The 17,231-nt window shown below is 51.9% G+C and overlaps 1 protein-coding gene across 1 annotated transcript in view; it reads left to right on the top strand.

Annotated features, from left to right (window-relative positions):
* Positions 1-200: 200 nt before the first annotated feature.
* Positions 201-17,231, top strand: part of Podxl (podocalyxin-like) — a 44,445-nt gene continuing 27,414 nt past the window's right edge. Inside the window, exon 1 of the mRNA NM_013723.3 lies at positions 201-559. Coding sequence (NP_038751.2) covers positions 490-559 — 70 coding nt within the window. The 5' untranslated portion in view covers positions 201-489. The remainder of the gene's footprint in view (positions 560-17,231) is intronic.

Genomic DNA, 17,231 nt, shown 5'->3' with positions numbered 1-17,231 from the left:
CACACACACACACACACACACACACACACACACACACACACTCACTCACACACGCACTGCCCGGGACCGCCAGCCCCTGCTCCCCCGCCCGCCGCGCTCCAGGGCGGAGTTTCCTCCTCTGCTTATTGTTCGCAGCCCAGCGCCCGCCCAGCCGCCGCCCCGCCCGACCCCGCCGCCGCTGTGGGCGAGCTCCTGGGGGAGGGGGCGGAGGCCAGCGCGGACGGGACGGGGCGGGAGTCTTCGCAGCAACGTGCGCGGGGCCGCAGCGGCGCAGACACCGCCCGGGCCGCAGACACCTTCGCTCGTCGCTGCTGGCTCCGTGTCCCAGCCCAGCTCTGCGGTAGGCAGGAGGAGCGGCCGGATCGCGACTCCGGAGTTCGCGGCCGTCGCCAGGCCTCCCGGAGCGGCGCCGACGCTCCCGCTGTCCGGACGCGCGACCCTGCGCCAGCGCCGCAGCCACCTGCTCGGAGTCCCCGGGCGAGCACAACCATGCCTCCCACTACGGCGCTCTCCGCGCTGCTGCTGCTGCTACTGTCGCCTGCATCTCACTCCCATAATGGTGAGTGGACAGCCGCGGCTCTGCCGGGACCCCTGGTCATTCCCCTCCGCCCCAAGCCTGGTGGGGCTCCTGGGAAGCCGGCTGCACCGCGTGGTCGGACCGCTTGCAGCCTCTCCCGCGTGGCCGCACGCAGAGTCCTGACCTTGGCACCATCCACGCCCCCTCCAAATTGGAGAACCCCGCAGGTGCGGGGCCAGATCGTGGATTTATTCCTAGTCTTCACTGGTGTAGAGTGAGCCGGAGGTTGTGAGATTGTAAAGGGGGCACTTGGTGGGTTCGCTGGAGATGGGGGGGAAACTTTGGGTTGTGGGGAGGTCCCAGATTCCCGCATGACCACCAGAATGCGATTTCTCTTTCTCGTGTTTGGGGCTACTAGGGGACCGTATTGGGAGGTCGTTGAAACTAAGCAAAGCCGCGGGCAGGGACCACAAGAAGGAGCCCCTGAAACTGACCTCAAATCCCTAAATGCCCACGCGTGTAGCGTACTTCTTGTGCAAGCGCTTTTTCTTAAGCTTGTCCCGGGACGGGTGGAATAAGCGCTCCTTCCAGGGTCCCAGAGCCTGGTTCAGTGGGGTCCTTGCCTTCATGTTGCCAAAGGACCGGATTCTTTCTCAGAGCATGGCCAGGATGGTGGGCCCCTCCCACCCCTTTGTGTAAACAAGAAATTTCTTTCACAAATGAGGTTTGAGTTGTGTCTTAGTAATACCTCGGGCACCCATCTCCCATCAGACCCAGCTTGGAGACGATCCCACTACCTTCTTTCTGAAGGTGGAATGTTACTTTCTGTTTGAGAGGTCAGGCAGTGTCTGCAAACATAACCAGAGCAGGTGTCCCAAAGTCCCTGCCAAACAGCTGAGAGACTCAGCCCAGGAGAGAGAGGCAGGTTTCATAAACGGAGTAGCCTATCTTGAGCAGGTAGCTGCAGGGAGAAAGTAGCGAAGGGAGGCTTTCCAGAGTCGGAAGTACAGTGGTGACCGCCCAAGCGGGGAAGGGACTCTGCTGCTGTGGGAGTTAGTGTTGGGGGAACAGGATTCTGCAGAACAATGAGAGATGAGATGGTAGGGTGGCGAGGGCTGGTCCTCAGGGAATGGAGGTTTAAACCTCCGGAGGGTGGCCTGGGACTCCAACGGGACCTGGAAGGGAAGAGTACTCCCATTGGGGGAAGGGCCTGTGCTCCTTGAGGAGGGGTGCAGTTCGAGGAAGATGGGAAGAGCTTGGAGGGCCACAGTCTAACAAGGACCGACAAGTCTGTAGAGTGCCCTGGCAACTTCATGGTCTTCACATGCAGTCTTTTGGAGGGGGAGCCCCTAGTACCATTCAAAAGCCAGATGAGCTAGTTAGTCCACAGTGATTCCAATCTTATAGAAGCCAAGCTTGGAGAAGATACAGGCTAAAGGGAGATCCCTGGAAGCCATCAGTGAACTGCTCCCAACCGGGTCCCTGGACATCAAGGTTGGGCTTCTTCTTCTTCTTCTTCTTCTTTTTTTTTTTTTTTTTTTTTTTTTTTTTTGGCCTTTTTGAGATAGGGTTTCTCTGTATAGTCTTGGCTGTCCTGGAACTCACTTTGTAGACCAGGGTGGCCTCAAACTCAGAAATCCGCCTGCCTCTGCCTCCTGAGTGCTGGGATTAAAGGCGTGCACCACCACGCCCCGGCAAGGTTGGGTTTCTTGTCTGGCACCTGACAACTGCCTAGGAATGATGCCTGCTGAGGGGCCCTGTCCAGACTCTACCACAGGGACAGCTCATAGTCAGAGATCAATATGCTCGAACAAATGTGTCCAGAAACCTGGCCTTGTTCCAAACAGCAAGTCTCTTAGCACCACTGAGCCCTGGATACCGAAATCCTGAAATGTCATTTTCACAGTATGTGGCAATATAGAGACGTTCTTTGACAGTGTTTGGTGGCGAGGAGGAATGGTTACACTGATGACGAGGACAGCAAATTGATTATGATGACGATGATGATGGTGAATTGTATCCAGGTCAAAAAAGGCTTAGGGGGCAAACCTGGGTTTGGGTTGTGGTGGTTTTACACCCTCCTCTAGGCCTGTCATCAGCCATATCTCCCCACCCCCACCCCCACCCCCACCCCCCAGCACCACCTCAACTGGTGGAATTCTATGATGAGATGCAAAACTGTAGGCTTCCAGTGCAAGTCTCTGTAACAAAGGGATTATCCCAACAGGTCTCCTGCTTTCCTCCTAAGCTGGTGGTTTGAGCTCACCCTGGAGGTAAACAGCCTTTATATCCTGGGGTCCTTCCTGGGCTTTTCCTTTGCCACAGGGCAAGTCAGACCTTTGCTCTCCACTTTCCTTTCTGTAAAGTAGGGTGGAGGAACAGAGGGACCTCTGTTTTCACTGTTGTGGATGTCTTGACTTCCATGTTCCTTGGCTGTTGAAAAGAGAGACTGATTTAGGCCTCTCTGGATGATAGCCTTTTGAGGGATGAAACCTGGGCAGGAGACAGGTGGGTTGGCATGGTGGAAACTCTCTGACTGGGCCCCACACTTGCATGTCTGTGGACTTTTCAAGCCTAGGCTTCCTACTGAAGTGATCACAAACCTGCTTCATAGGTTGTCTTTCATCTGATGAACAATGGTAAGGGTAACAGATTTAACATTGTAGCCAAAGCACGGATGTCAGCAGCTGCGTGGTACTGCCGTGAATTGAATGGGTGTATTGGGCACTTGATAGGCTTGAGACATCCTGAACATCGGGATTCTGCTGCTGTTGGTGGTCGTGGACGAGTGACTTGCTTCCCAGAGGCTGGGGGCGGCTGTCTTAATGAGCCCAGTGAAGAGCTTCCAGGAGTGTTTTCGTATGGAGATTTTAAAATAAAAGAGGATCTGCAGGGGGTGGGAGAGCTGTTCCTAGGGTCACTAAGCTCAGATGAATTGTAAGGTGTAGGGGAAAAGCAGGCTTGGGGATGGGAGTCACTCTAGGGGGGTTGTGGTGGGCTCTGTGAGGAATTCTATAGGGGAGGGAGCCAGCCACTTGCCTGAAGGGAAGGTTCCACAAGTAGGGAGGGGGCAGGGGTTTTCTGACAGGATTCACTCTGAGGTATGCATCAACAGAGGTAGCCTGACTGCAAAAGGCACAGAGGTTTCAGGTAGGGTGTGGCCTCCCAGGGAGGGGCCGGGACCAGCAGTTTAAAGTCCTCAGGAGATTACGCTGAGAAGTGTGGAATGTTAGACTCAGGTGAAGAGAGCCTGCCAGTCAGCCTCTTCCTGGGGCCTCTCCATCCTCACAGAGGAGACCTACCTTTGGAAGCTGAGGGGGAGGGACCATGGGGTTAGAGGCCCCTGGGGAGGAGGCTGCTGAATGGGTTGTGTCTTGAGCCTGGGCTCCATAGCCTGCTGTGCCTGTCCACACGTAGATCCTTTAGAGAACCGGGATCTTGTGCTGAGCACGTGATCCTTGGATGCAGACCTGAAAGGGAATCCCCGCATCGACGTCCGCCTAGTGGACTCCCTTTCCAGTTGTGTACTGGGAACCGGTCTCTGCTCCAGCCAGTGCTGCTCTCCACAGCTGGAGCCAAGCCTGAGCTGACTTGGAGACCCAGCAGACCTAGGGTCCGGAGGACTTTCAGCTCTGGCCTCTGTTCTTCTTTGTGCCCAGAGTGTCTGAGGCAGGGCAAGGAAGGAATTCAGTTGGTATGGTTTCCTGTCACAGTCTATTCCCAGAAACATTGTGGGACGAGTCTTTCTGTCGTGTGTCTCATCCGCTTGTGAGGCTGTGGCAGGTCCAAGGAAGTGTCGGATCTGGGATGGACACAGAAGACCAAGTATGTTCAAAGCTGCATGTGGTGGAGCATGTCCTTAATCCTAGCATTCAGAGGTGAGGGGATCCCTGAGTCCCAGGCCAGCTACAGAGTGGGATCATGTCTCAACAAAACAAAACAAAACAAAACACAAAAACAAAACAAAAAAAAACTTTCAAGAAAATAATCTACTCAAAAGATACATTATGGGGGTGGGGACAGACTTGAACTCCCAGTTCAGCTCCTAGCACTGAATAAACCCAGCATAATGGCACAAATCTATCATCCAAGCACTTGGGAGGTTGATGCAGGGCCATCAGAAGTTGAAAGTCATTGGTTTCCTAGGAAACTGGAGGTCAGCCTGAGATACATAAGACCCTGTCTCAAAAGCACAACATTGTAAGGAGCTGCTTGTGTTCGGCAATGCTTGAGATAAAGTTCCTTTAGGTAGCAGCCCACTGCTTACTCAAAGTGGAATCCAGGAACCGGGGATGGAGTTCAAGGACCACAGAGAGCGAGCATAGCTGCACACCTGTAATCCTGGTATTTGGGAGGTGGCCAGGAGGAGAATGGTAAATCCTAGGTCAGCCTAGGCTACAGGAGACCCCGTCTCAAAGTGAAAAATGTTAATAACGGAATCCAATTGCCCAAGGGTAGTAGTTTCTATACCATCTCTGCATAACTGTCCAAGGCCTGAGAGCCATCTGGAACTTACTTGCCAGAGCTCACTTATTTTTCAGATGAGAGGTGTAGACCAAGGAGGTGGAATATTGCCTCTTTCTGGGTGTTCCCAAATACTTGGCAAAGACACCTGTGTACCAGTGAATTCAGAATTTTTGGTGCCATATCTCTTCTGGGGACTGGAGGAATTTAGTAAAGGTTGACAAATGTACCTTTAACCAAATCTGTCCCTTCCTGTCTGCCATTAAGGTAACTTAAGCTTGGTGTTATCTGGCCAATCAATGCCAGACAGAACTTCTAAGTACAGTCACAAAGTGGGTAGCCTGAGTTGTGATTGTGTGTGCCAGTGTCTCCAGCGAGCCTGAGAGCTCCTGTGGCATCCACAGCGTTCAGCCAGTAGCTGCAATAAAAGGGTGGTCAAAGAAGAGCTCACTGCGGATGTGTGTGTATAGCGGGGGAGTGGCCTCATTGATGACATTCTAACCCTCATCTCCCGGAATCTGAGACATGGTCCCATCAATATAGTCACTGCGGTGGTCTCTGGGCCACCAGTTCTTCCTTTCCTTCTTCTGTCCCTACCCTCTCAGCATATACCACCACCACCCTCTCTCTTCCTTCGTATCCTCACCCCCTCAGGTCAGCCACCTCGCACTTCCCTAGGGCCAGGGTGCAGGGTGGCACCCCGTCCGCCAATTGTCATAGCCGGAAAGCTACATGCCTCAACCCAAGGGTAGGGAATTGTGAGGACTGGCTGATCTAGGCTTGCGTTCAGCCCCACATTGGGGTGCTGGAGGACCCCCTCCCAAGAACCAGGCCCCTGAGGGCTTTGGGACAACCAGGGTCCTATGGCCGTGTGAGTTCAAACCTTGAAACTGACTGGTCAGGGTAGTCGGGGCAATACTGTGACCCGGCCCAGGCATTTTGTGATCTTTAAGTATACAGCCGACGTCGGAGGCTTCCGCTATGAAGCTCAAACCCACAGAACTTAGCTTGAGCTGCAAGGCTTTTGAGACTCCAACTAACTAGGTGGCCCTGCTGCTCTCTGAGAGCGTCCCCACAAGTGTCACAGCGGCTGAAGCTGGAGGAGTACAGGCTCATCACTGGGTAGCCGCTATTTCTGCCCATTCCAGAGAAAGGGAATTTGAGGCACTGGTACAAAGCCTTAGAGTCGGTCAATCACCTTACCACGTCTTTCCTCAAGCATGCTCAGACTCCCGCTTCTTACTTCAAAGCTTCTTTCGTTTTTTGTTTTTGTTTTTTTTTTTAGACAGTTTCACGGAACTCCAGCTGGCCTGGGACTCTCCTGTGTAGGCTTGATTGTCTTATGCTCCTGCCTCCACCTCTAGGTGTGTATCACTGTGACCAACAGTTTACACAGTGCTGGAGATTGAATGCACAGGCTTCATGCATGCTAGACTAGCATTCTTCCAAAGGACCCACACCCTGCCCAAGTGTCACCTTCTTGAGAGAGCTTTCCAGGACCTATAACGCCCCCCCCCCCCCCGCCACCATTTCCTTGCCCTTGATGTTCTCTCTTGTGGAATGCGCCCCCCCCCCCTCTCCTGCTAGGTCAGCATTTTTCAACCTTTCACAGGGGTTGCATATCAGACATTCTGCATATCAGATATTTACAATTCATAACAGTAGCAAAATTATACTTATGAAGTAGCAACAAAAATAATTTTATGGTGAGAGGTCACCACAGCGTGAGGAACTGTATTCAGAGGTGTTAAGAAACACTGGGCTACATTGTATCATAAGGGCAGAAACTTTTGTTAGTACTGTAGCCACAGCCTCTAGAAAAGTCCCTGGCCTGTAGTAGATGCTCAATAAAAACTTGCTGAGTGAGTTAGTCTTGTGTCCCAGCTCTGTCCCCTCCACTCCTGACCTGAGTCCAGAAGGGTGGAGGTGGCAGGCAGGAGTTGGCCAGGGAGCTTTGAGAAACAGACAAGTGAGCATCAACCGGAACAGGGAGACTCCCAGGAGGAGAGCCACAGGAGTTGAGCAGCCTCCCGTCTCCTGTGTGGCTATGTGATCCTCACTCTAAAAGTCTTTCAGTGGAGACAGCATCTAAGACAAGTTATGTTGCTCTCATTTTGGAATTTCAGAGTACAGCAGTGTTGATTCTGCCCTCATTAGCTCACAGCCCTATGGTCCATGATAGGATTCTGCCTATCAGGAAAAAAGGAAGAAGTAAGAACAGCGCTGTAGCTCCTCCTTTGAGGGTATCTACCCAAAACTACACGTGACTTTTCCAAGAGCATTTTGCTGAACTGAAGTCGCTGATATCTAACAGCAAGAGAATCAGGAAGGGGTGCTTTCCTTCAGAAAGAGTAACTTTTATTTGACCCAAAATAGTTACGTTATAAAGAAGCAGAGATGGGTACAGGGCTAGGTGCCTGGCAAGTTCTACTGGAGTGCTTGTTTGTGGCCGCCTCAGGCTACTTGTGGCTTTAGTCATCCCTCCTTTCCCTGACACGTCAGGGTCCAACTGTGCAGAAGGGAAAGAGAATTAATTGGTTTCTCCATGGCCTGAGGCATGGATACCTCTGACCTCAGTGCAGTCTGAAGTTTGGAGAGTCTAGGTATAGGGTATTGAGGGAGAAGAACCTTTTAAGACAGAGAAACCAATTACCCCATCCAGGCTCCTCTGCCCTCGGCCAGGCCACTGAGCCAGTTCTGAAATTTCCCATGAGCTGCAGAGCAGGCATAGGGGAGGACCTGGGTTCCCACAATGGCTTCGGGATAGGATTGGAATCTCTCTGCATGCATGTGCGTGCTTGAGTAGAGTGCGCACACTCAGACACACAAACACACACACACACACACACACACACACACTACTTCCCCTCATGTTTCTATGGATACATGTATTGGCAGAGGGCAGCATCCTCTTAGGAGTCCAGCACCAAACTGCACCTAGGTAGGCACACCTGTGGCTTCAGGAAAACATTGACAAAATGGCAAAAGATGAGGAGAGCGCCCCCTAGGGTCTTTGTCTTGGGAGGTGAGAAACAGCTGAGGTCAATGACTTACAAGCCTGGTAGGGGGGCTCTGGGGCTACCAAGAGCTTGGGGTCGGGGTGGGGGATATATCTGAAAGAATGCTAAGGGTTTTCTTATCGTTTTCATCTGAGTGTGTGTCTATCCATTGAGCATAACTGCTTTTGTCTGTTCTACGTGGGAGTTCCTTTGAGAAAACTGTTTTCACCGTCAGAGAAAGGTAAATGGAGTCATCCTGATACAGTGTCCCAGACTTTGGAGTCACAGACTTGAGATTTAGCTTCCCCTTTGCCTCTCACATGCTAGCCCGTGACCTTGGATTTGCTCCTTGGCCTTGTTTTCCAGTCAGTGTAATGAACCCATTCCCCAACATTACTGGTCAAATAGAGTCACAGATGTGGTGTGTGGCAAAGCAGAAGTATGTCCCTTTTCCAAGGGACAGTCCTAGCCTGTTGGAGGAGGTAATTAAATAGACCAAACTCCTGGTGTCTTCCACCCATGGGAACTTCATAAGCTTTGTCCTTCAAGGCCAAGGTGACCATCTCATGGCCACCGTTTAAGGGTTAGTTACAGCCCCAGATGAGAGTGTTCAGAGGAACTTGGCTTAGTGGGTGCTCTGGATTCTAGACCCCGCCTTCCTGGTTCCCACCCAAATGTTTCTCACCCCAGCCTGGGCAGTGGGTGCTCTTCTCACCCTTAGGTGTTACTGTCAGTGCGGGTTTTCCTGGAGCCACAGATGTGCTGACCCTGGGAGCCCTCAAGGTTGTGGTCTGGGCTCTCCTGGCCTCTCTCCTACCAGGAAGAGAGGCCATGTGATTGGCTGATGTTTTTTTCCCTGGCCAGTGCTGCTGTATATCTATCTGCCAGCTCCCTTTTTTGGTTCCACCAGCAGGTTTCTTCCTGGTGTCAACCCACCCTACGCAGACTCCAGTGATACGGGCTGCCATCTAAGCATGGTGTGGTTGGTGGTGGGCTTGTGGGCTTCCGGCTCTATATTTTCCTACTCTGGCGATGGCCTGGGGCAGGTAGAGGATGGGAAGGGAGATTTACAATGTTGTAGCCCTCTTCCTGAGAGCCTGCGGGGTTGGAGTAGGGAAGTGGTTGTTTTCCTACAAAGCAGGGAAGAAGGAGAAAGGGAGAAAGACCGTCGGGGCACCATTGCATGCCTCAGTTTACCCAAATGGTAAGTCAGGACAAGCATCATAGGGGACTGTGTTTGTACTTTCACAGTGCATGAAGCAAGCAGCTTACCAAACTGTTTGGAAAGAACACTATTCAAGATTGAATAGGTTGTCTCTCAGTGAAGGCTTGGCCAGTGGGTTAAATACATGTCCTATGATTAAAAAGGAAACCATGGTGCAAAGATGGTGAAATGCCACTAACTCTTCCACCTTCATTGAGGCTCGGTTCCAATCATCAATCAATCAATCAATCAATCAACCCCCCTCCCTCCCTTCATCACTCACTACCACCACCATCCCCGCCCCCTGGTTTTTTGAGACAGGGTTTCTCTTTGAAGTCTTGTGCTGTCCTGGAACTTGCTGTGTAGACCACCTGCCTTTGCCTCTGAGTGTCGGGACTAAAGGTGTGCACTGCCATTGCTGGTTCTAAACACAGTCTCATATTGTAGTATTGAATAGAAAATATCTGTTTCTCTTTTTAAGAGAGCATATATACCGCTGGGTTATATGTACAGTGAGACCCTGTCTCAAAACACACACAGTCGGAGGAAGAAGAGAGCATGTATTTTCTGAAGTACTCAGGCTTCCTCGGGACATTTGGGGATAGGCAGTGTCTCCACTGGCTGTCTTCCGTGTTAGTTCCAGACAATCTCTAAAGACCTGGGCCACACTGCAAAGTCATGAGTGAAAACACTTTGACCTAGGGGTGGCAAAAGAGAAAATGAAACCCCAGAGACCTCTTCCAGAGGGTTTCTTAGGAAATCATGTGGGAAACCAGGCTTTTGAAGGTGCTTGAGTCAGGTACATGGGAACAAGTTACCAAGCCTTGGAGCACTCTGTGGGTGTTAGCCAGGCTTGCTCCTTAGCAAGCTGGGACTTAAAAGGAGTTGTGGGGGTCAGGGATGCAGTTCAGCTGGCAGAGATCCTGCTGGGCACACAGCCCTAGGTTTGATCCTCGGTACCACATAAGCCCAGCAGCACATCTACCTGGCTGAGAGGGTATACACCTGGAATCCCAGCGCTGGGGAGGTGGAGACAGGAGAATCAGACGTTCAGAGTCATCCTTGACTACATAGAGTTTGAAGATAGCGGAATCTGCGTGAGACCTTGTCAAAAAACCAACCAAACCAAAAAAAAAAAAAAAACATAAAGCAAGCAAGCAAGCAAAAACTGGGTTTGGGGACCCTTGCTTCCGGTGTTTGATCTTTTGAGTTCCCTGCTGGCCAACCATTTTTCTGGTTGCTCTTGGCTCCACTCCCCGCCCCCTTGCCTCTTACCCCAATTCCTGTAACACCTCCTGGGTACCTCAGGTCCCAGGTGTCAAAGGGAAAGAGACATTCTGGAGCAAGGGGACATGCTGTAGAGCTGGCTAAGCAGGACTCAGGCTAAGCCAAACGGTAGCCACTGGGAGCCACTGGCTGGCATTAGCTTTCCCAGTTGCAGCTGTCCCCTATGTTACACCCCCAATTGAAGCAATGGCAAGGAGTTAATTAAGCAGGTTCAGTCCCCACCCTAGCCTGAGTGCAGACAAAGTGCAGTGTGTCCCCTGTCTCCCTTCCTTGCATGGTTGGGTCGTAGCCCAACTAGGAGCACCCCACACTTGCTTCTCATTGTGAGGCCACCCCTGGTTCTGGCTTTGTAGCTTCAGAGGGCTGGGCTTCCTGGGGTGGGGTTAGGGGTAGGCACTGAGGCAGGGCATTTTCTGAGTTTATCCTTTTAAGCTCTGGGAGAACCTGAGAGTTCTGTCCTGTGTGCTCACAGAGCATGCACAGTGATAGATTCCAGGACCCCTTAGGACAATCACAACGACATGCCAGCCACAGCTCTCCCTCTGTAACTATAGCTATGGCTGCTCACATGTGCTGCTCCAGTATACGTGGCAGAGAGGCATGGTTGGCAGGGGGAGTAAGGAGAGACAGATCATGGGAGCTCACAATTGCACCATGGAGCAGGGAGAAAGGAAGACTGGCTTATGGTAGAGGCTGTTCCACCTGGACGGACAGACAGCGTGAAGTCTCCTGCTGGCCTTGGTTTTCTCATCTGCAAATAAGGTACCAGTGGAGTAGCTCCTGGGGGCCTTTTCAGTTTGTTTCGTCTCAACTGATGATTTGACTTCATGTGTGGATACACCCAAGGAGGGGGACCTAGGAACGTGCCGTATTGATACTCTGACCTGCTGTGAATGCCTTCAGGGGAAGTGTCTTAAAGGCAGTGGCCTGCTTAGGACAGTCTGGGATGCTGCCAACCCCTGGGTCACAGTGGAGGACACAAGTGCCTGACCATAGGCCCAGTTGGGACCAGGCTCAAAGGGATGTCGAGACAAGCTGAGGACCTGCTTTGTGCTGTTGGCCACTCTGGGATAGAGGAATCTTGGTGTGGAGCTGTCTCCACTTTCCAAATGGGATCAGGAGATGGGAGAGTGGTAGTGACTTTTCGAGTCATAGCCCTTGGTTTTGGATTAGCCTGAGTGGCGTTACACAGGTGAGCCATGGAATAAACCTGGCCTGGCTATCTATCTGGGCTCTGCAGCTACGATGGGAGTGTGTGTGTGCGCACACACATACACACACACACACACACACACACACACACACACACACACACACATACACACACACACATACACACACACACATACACACACACACACATACATACACACACACATACACACACACACACATACACACACACACACACACACACACACACACACACACACACCCGCGAGCGTGGGATTCTGGAAAGGAATGGAACCTTCCCTACCCACCTCAAGGCAAACTTCAAAAGCCAGCTCGGGTGATGTAAGACAGCCTAGCCCTTGCCATGACTCGGGAAACCTCAGAAGGAACGTTCAGTGCAGCTCCCGATTCCTAGAAAAGGTAAGGCTGCAAAACAACCCCCGTCCTGTGTATGCATGTGTGTGCCTTTACTGTGGTCATGCCCACTGTGTGATGTCGGTAATCCTCGACACCCTTAGGGGAATGAGCCTGTGCTGTCTGGAAATCTGGTTTCCAGCGGCTGCCTGGATTCTAGGCTCACATCCTAGGCTGAACCTGTGGAAAGAAAGCATCCTACACTAGCTCTGACTCTCCAGTGAGTTAAGGCTTGGCTTTAAAAGGAGCCAGCCCGGAGTGGCTTAGTTATAGCCATTGATTTGGTGTGCTCACACACCCACTCTCAAAGAAGACCAGACTCTGTGCACTCCGGTGGGTGGTCGCACTTTCCCCTCCTGGGTCCAGCTGATGTTCGCTTTCTTATTTTTTGCTTCAGGAATTATCAGTTGGGGTGCTGACAAAGCCACGCCTTAACAAAATGTTTCCCCCACACACACCACTCTGCCTCAACCAAGCACAGGGGTGGGAAAGGTGTAACGGTGAGAATTATTCTTCAGCCAGAAGCTCATGGGTGTCTTTCCTGGAAGAGGGACGTCTGTAGCACAGAACACACAAAGCTGGGAAATCTGGAAAGCGACACTTGAGGTCACTTGTGGTCACTTGTGGTCATGACCCCTGGCTTCCACCTGATGAAAGGCAGTCATTCCCAGGGAAATTCACAGGCTCCATTTCACAGACGGAACTTTCAATCTGGTTCCCAGAGGCGGCTCTTCCACAGCTGGGGATGCAGGACTTCCCTCTGGCTTCATGCCTTTGTTTGTGGCAGGCCAAGAGTGGAGGCTGGTCCCTGGCAGAGGATTCCGGGGGCCACTTCGAAACTGTACGCATCTGGCTATGTTCGCGGGACTGGGAGGCGGCGTGGGAATGATACCGCGCCCCCTCAGAAAAATATTTACCGAGGTTGTTTTTGACCGAACTGTGAAGGGAAGCGTGGTGTGCCAAATGCGCAGGCGCTTTGCCTCTGGAAGAGGTGTATGTGGAATGTGCAGGGTCGAGTACGAGGCGCTCTACTGGGAGGAGCCAGCACCACAATGAGCCAATACCACAGAGCCCCACACCACAGTCTAAGAAAGAGTGTTGCATAGCCCTCTGGTCCCCCTGGGTTGCCTGGGTTCCAGTCCAGGTTCCTCACCTGACTGAGAGACGAATCTCACTTAGCCACCCAAGTCTGTGGTCTGCTTCTTCTTATTGATACAAGGGAGACAAAGTCATAAAGCAATGGCCCGACTGGTATAGAAAGGCTGTGTCTGGCCAATGTGAGAAAGCTTTAGTAAATAAACCTTGGTAGTTAAATTTAAGAGGTCGGCTTTACAGTTTGTTTGGTTTTTTTGTTGTTGTTGTTGTTTTGTTTTGTTTCCTGCATAGCCCTGGCTGTCCTAGAACTTGTTCTGTAGACCAGGTTGGCCTCGAACTCAGAGATCTGCCTACCTCTGCCTCCTGAGTGCTGGGACTAAAGGTATGTACCACCACTTCCCCTGACAAGAGGTAGACAGGCTTTATACTAGGGGGATGAATAGAAAACTGTACAGTATGAGAGAGAGAGAGAGAGAGAGAGAGAGAGAGAGAGAGAGAGAGAGAGAGAGAGAGAGAGAGAACATACAGCCACACCTCTGCCTTGGTGTCTCCGTGGTCACAGGTATATCAAGACACAGACATTGCAAGGCGGATCATGCACTGGTATCCCAGGTACACAGTACAGTGTTTGATCTGGCCCCTCTTGCCTCCTGTCTCTGTGGATTTGAAAGTCTTTTGTTGCTTTTCTCAAGGTATATACTTGTTCATTCTCTTTCTCTCTCTCTCTCTCTCTCTCTCTCTCTCTCTCTCTCGTGTGTGTGTCTCCCTCTCTCCCTCTCTTCCCACCCCCCTCCCCGCTCTTGTTTGTTCATTTTGACCCATGGTTGTCAGACAGGAAATCCAGGCTCTGGGAGACCCCTGCCCACATAAATTTCAGGCCTTCCCTTGCTTTCTGTGTGGTGCCTATTGAAACTGTGCTGTGACAGGGTGAAGGGCTCCCTTGGGAAACACTTTTCCAGGTGCTGTCTTCTGTTGTGGCTTTGTCCAGCAACCTGTGTTGGCAGTGGGGGAGGGGGGTGAACAAGGCAGCTGGGCCTCACCTCTGTCCCTGCCCACCACTGGCAGTGGACAGGCTGCTCCTGGGCACCTTGCCCAGACCGACTGACTGGGATTCACATGGCCAGTAGCTGCCAAGGGATTAGGAGGCCCTGTGAGGGTGCTGTTGAAGGACGCTAATGGCTCGCTCATTCCTCCTCAGGAAGAGCCCCACCCCTTCCCTTCTCCAGGTAGCTGGGCAGGCTGGCATCCTTAAATGAAGCTTCCAGTAGAGACAGGGCAGCTGTGACTGGCAGGGAAGCAGAGGTGGGGGGGGGGGGAGCCAGAGGGAGCAGCTGTGGGCAGCTTCACAGGTAGCAGCAGGGTAGAGCTGGGCACAGGATGACATTCCAGGCTCTCTTCTTACCCTCCTCTCTGAGTCACAGAATGTTCCTAAGATTCCTGCTGAGGGCTCAAGGGTAGAGCTGAGTGAGATCTGGGCCTTGATCTCCCTGGAGAAGCGCCAAGTGGTTGGGACACTGCTTATGCTGGGCCTTTCTGAGTTTTATCAGAAGAGATGGGAGAGAGCACTGAGCTGTGACCCTAGCTAGTTAGCTAGGTCCCTTACCCTCCGTGCCTTCTGTGCAAACAGGGTTGTTCAGCTTCTGAGTCAGCCTTAGAACAGGCTGCTGGCTCCAGAGAGCGATTCCCCTGTCCTCACCACCGAGTGACAGCCAGAGAGAGGGTGGTGTGCAGAGCCGAGTGGAGTGGCCACGTAGAGAAGACTTGACTCCAGCTGCGGCCTGGTGTACATGGGAATGGGGGCCCCCTGGTTCCGTTCTTCTATCCAGACCTCAGCAACGGGCCCAGCCAGCCCTGTCACCGGGCTGCCTCATGTGCACACAGAGATGTTCATAGGACACAGCCTGAGTGTACATGGCACTGCAGTTCACAGCTGCAAATGATGGAGCCAATTGGCAGCAGTAGGATTGTCCCAAGCCAGGCCTGCTCACCTGTCCTTAATAAGCTAACAAAAAGTGGAAGGAAGGCAGAGAAAGACTTTATTGTGGCCACACTGGAAGGGGTGGACAAAGACATTCAGCAAACTCCCAAGTCCATCTTTGGGGTTCTGAAGTGAAGGGTCAAAGATGTACACATCTACATGGTGCTGGTCCCCACTGACCCATCACTGGGCTTCAGTCGTCCTGCAAGATGCTGACAAGTTACTGAGCTATGAGATTTTCCTGGGAGACAAGTTCTTCCCCTGGCTGGTGCCTTGCCCTTCTTCCAGCCTGCGCTCCCTGGGGAAATTCCCATTTCTCCATTGTTTGGATAGTTTGATGGATTGAGAGACAAGTATGTCTTTAGACTAGCTTAATTTCGGTCAGACCCAGAACAGGATGCATGCAAATAAGGAGTGTGTGGACTGCACAGTGAGACTCTGTAAGGGAAGTTACCAATCTCAAACCATCAAGTGCCAAGTGGTAGTGGTGGTGGAGAAAGAGGAGGAGGAGGAGGAGAAAGAGGAGTAGGAGGAGAAGGAGGTGATGGTGATGGTGGTAGTGGCAGTGATGGTGGAGGCGATGCTAGTGGTGGTAAATTAAAAAAGGCACAATATGGCTGTAGATACAGTTTGGTCACAAAGTGCCTCACTAGCACGTGTGACGTCCTGAGTTCCATTATCATCACCTCCTGCTTTGGGAAATGGAGAGGGAAGACAGTGCAGGCTTAAATAAATGTCCATTTTTATAGTCTTTGTGAGATGTGATGTGTTCTTAATCCCCACTCTCGTGTGTGTGTGTGTGTGTGTGTGTGTGTGTGTGTATACGTGTGCATGTGTGTTGTGTCGTTATTCCAAGGTATTCTAATTACATCATGTTGTTAAGCCGTGTGGCACATCATACTGCACACTCAACTGCATACCTTTCAACGCTGGGAGCAGTGGACCTAGAGACACACTGGGAGCAGTGGACCTAGAGACAGGCCTCTTAGAGGCGGCTCCTCCACCACCAGACGAGGAAGGGTTGTCACTGCCCATTCATTATAAGACAGCCAGGCCAAATGGATCACTTCTTGGCCAGTCAAATTGTTCCCTGGAGTCAAGTCCCTGTCCTGGTTGTGTGTCTTGGTTGGGGTTCTCATGGACATGGGAGAAAAAGAGAATCTGGCCTGGCAAGAAATTACAGCACACAGGAGGACTCTGCTTGTGATGGGAGATTAGTGTGAGGAGAGAGCCTTCAGGACTGGTGCATTCATTCAAGGACACTCGAGGGTTGGGAAAGCTGCTGCAGACATGAGGATGACACTCCTGAGCCAGCCAGGTCTGCATGGCTGAAGCTTGGCTAACAGTTCCTAGTAGAGCTCTCGCCTGCCAGTTAACATGACATCGGAAAGCAGGAAGCCAGGCACCTCCATGGGACAGTTTAAAAAAAATAAACAAAAACAAAATGTATTCTTCTCTCATGCAACACATCTTGGGCATGGCCTCCTCCCTCCGATCCTCCAAGTCCCTTCCCCCACCGTGCCTCTCCCCCAGATTCACTGTCTCCCCCCCCCTTTCCCTTCAGAAAGGAGCAGGCCTTGCAAACATTAGGTGGAGCTTGGTGAACCCCTCTGAATAGAGAGAGGAAGGATTGTAGGAGCCAGTGGGGTCGAGGACTCCAGGAGAACACAGGCCACAGAATCAACTAAGCAGGACTCATAGGGGCTCACAGAGACAGATTCGACAATCAACAGTCACGGAGTATTCATGGTCTGCACTGGGTCCTCTGTATACATGCTATGGTTGTTCAGCTTGGGGCGTTTGGGGGACTCATAACAGTGGGAGTGGGGGGTGCCTCTGACTCTTTTGCCAGCTCTTATGACTCTTCCTCCTACTGGGTTGCCTCGTCCAGCCTTAAAATGAGTGGGAGAGTTTTTCAAATAAGGAGGAAGAGGCTATTGTAAAGCTGTCCTGGGACCCACACCACCAGGTTCCAGTCACCTCTTCTGGAGAGAAGGGAAGTGGAAAGTAAGTTGGGTATAGTGACCTGGTGGAGCGCTGGCTGACTGTACCCATCCCTGATGCCAGCTAGCACTGACAGTCCCTTGAGAGTCAGGATGT

This window comes from Mus musculus, chromosome 6 (genome assembly GCF_000001635.26).
Source record: "Mus musculus strain C57BL/6J chromosome 6, GRCm38.p6 C57BL/6J".
NCBI lineage: Eukaryota > Metazoa > Chordata > Mammalia > Rodentia > Muridae > Mus > Mus musculus.
Note: the sequence above shows the minus strand (reverse complement) of the source record. Positions and strands in the feature narration are given on the sequence as shown.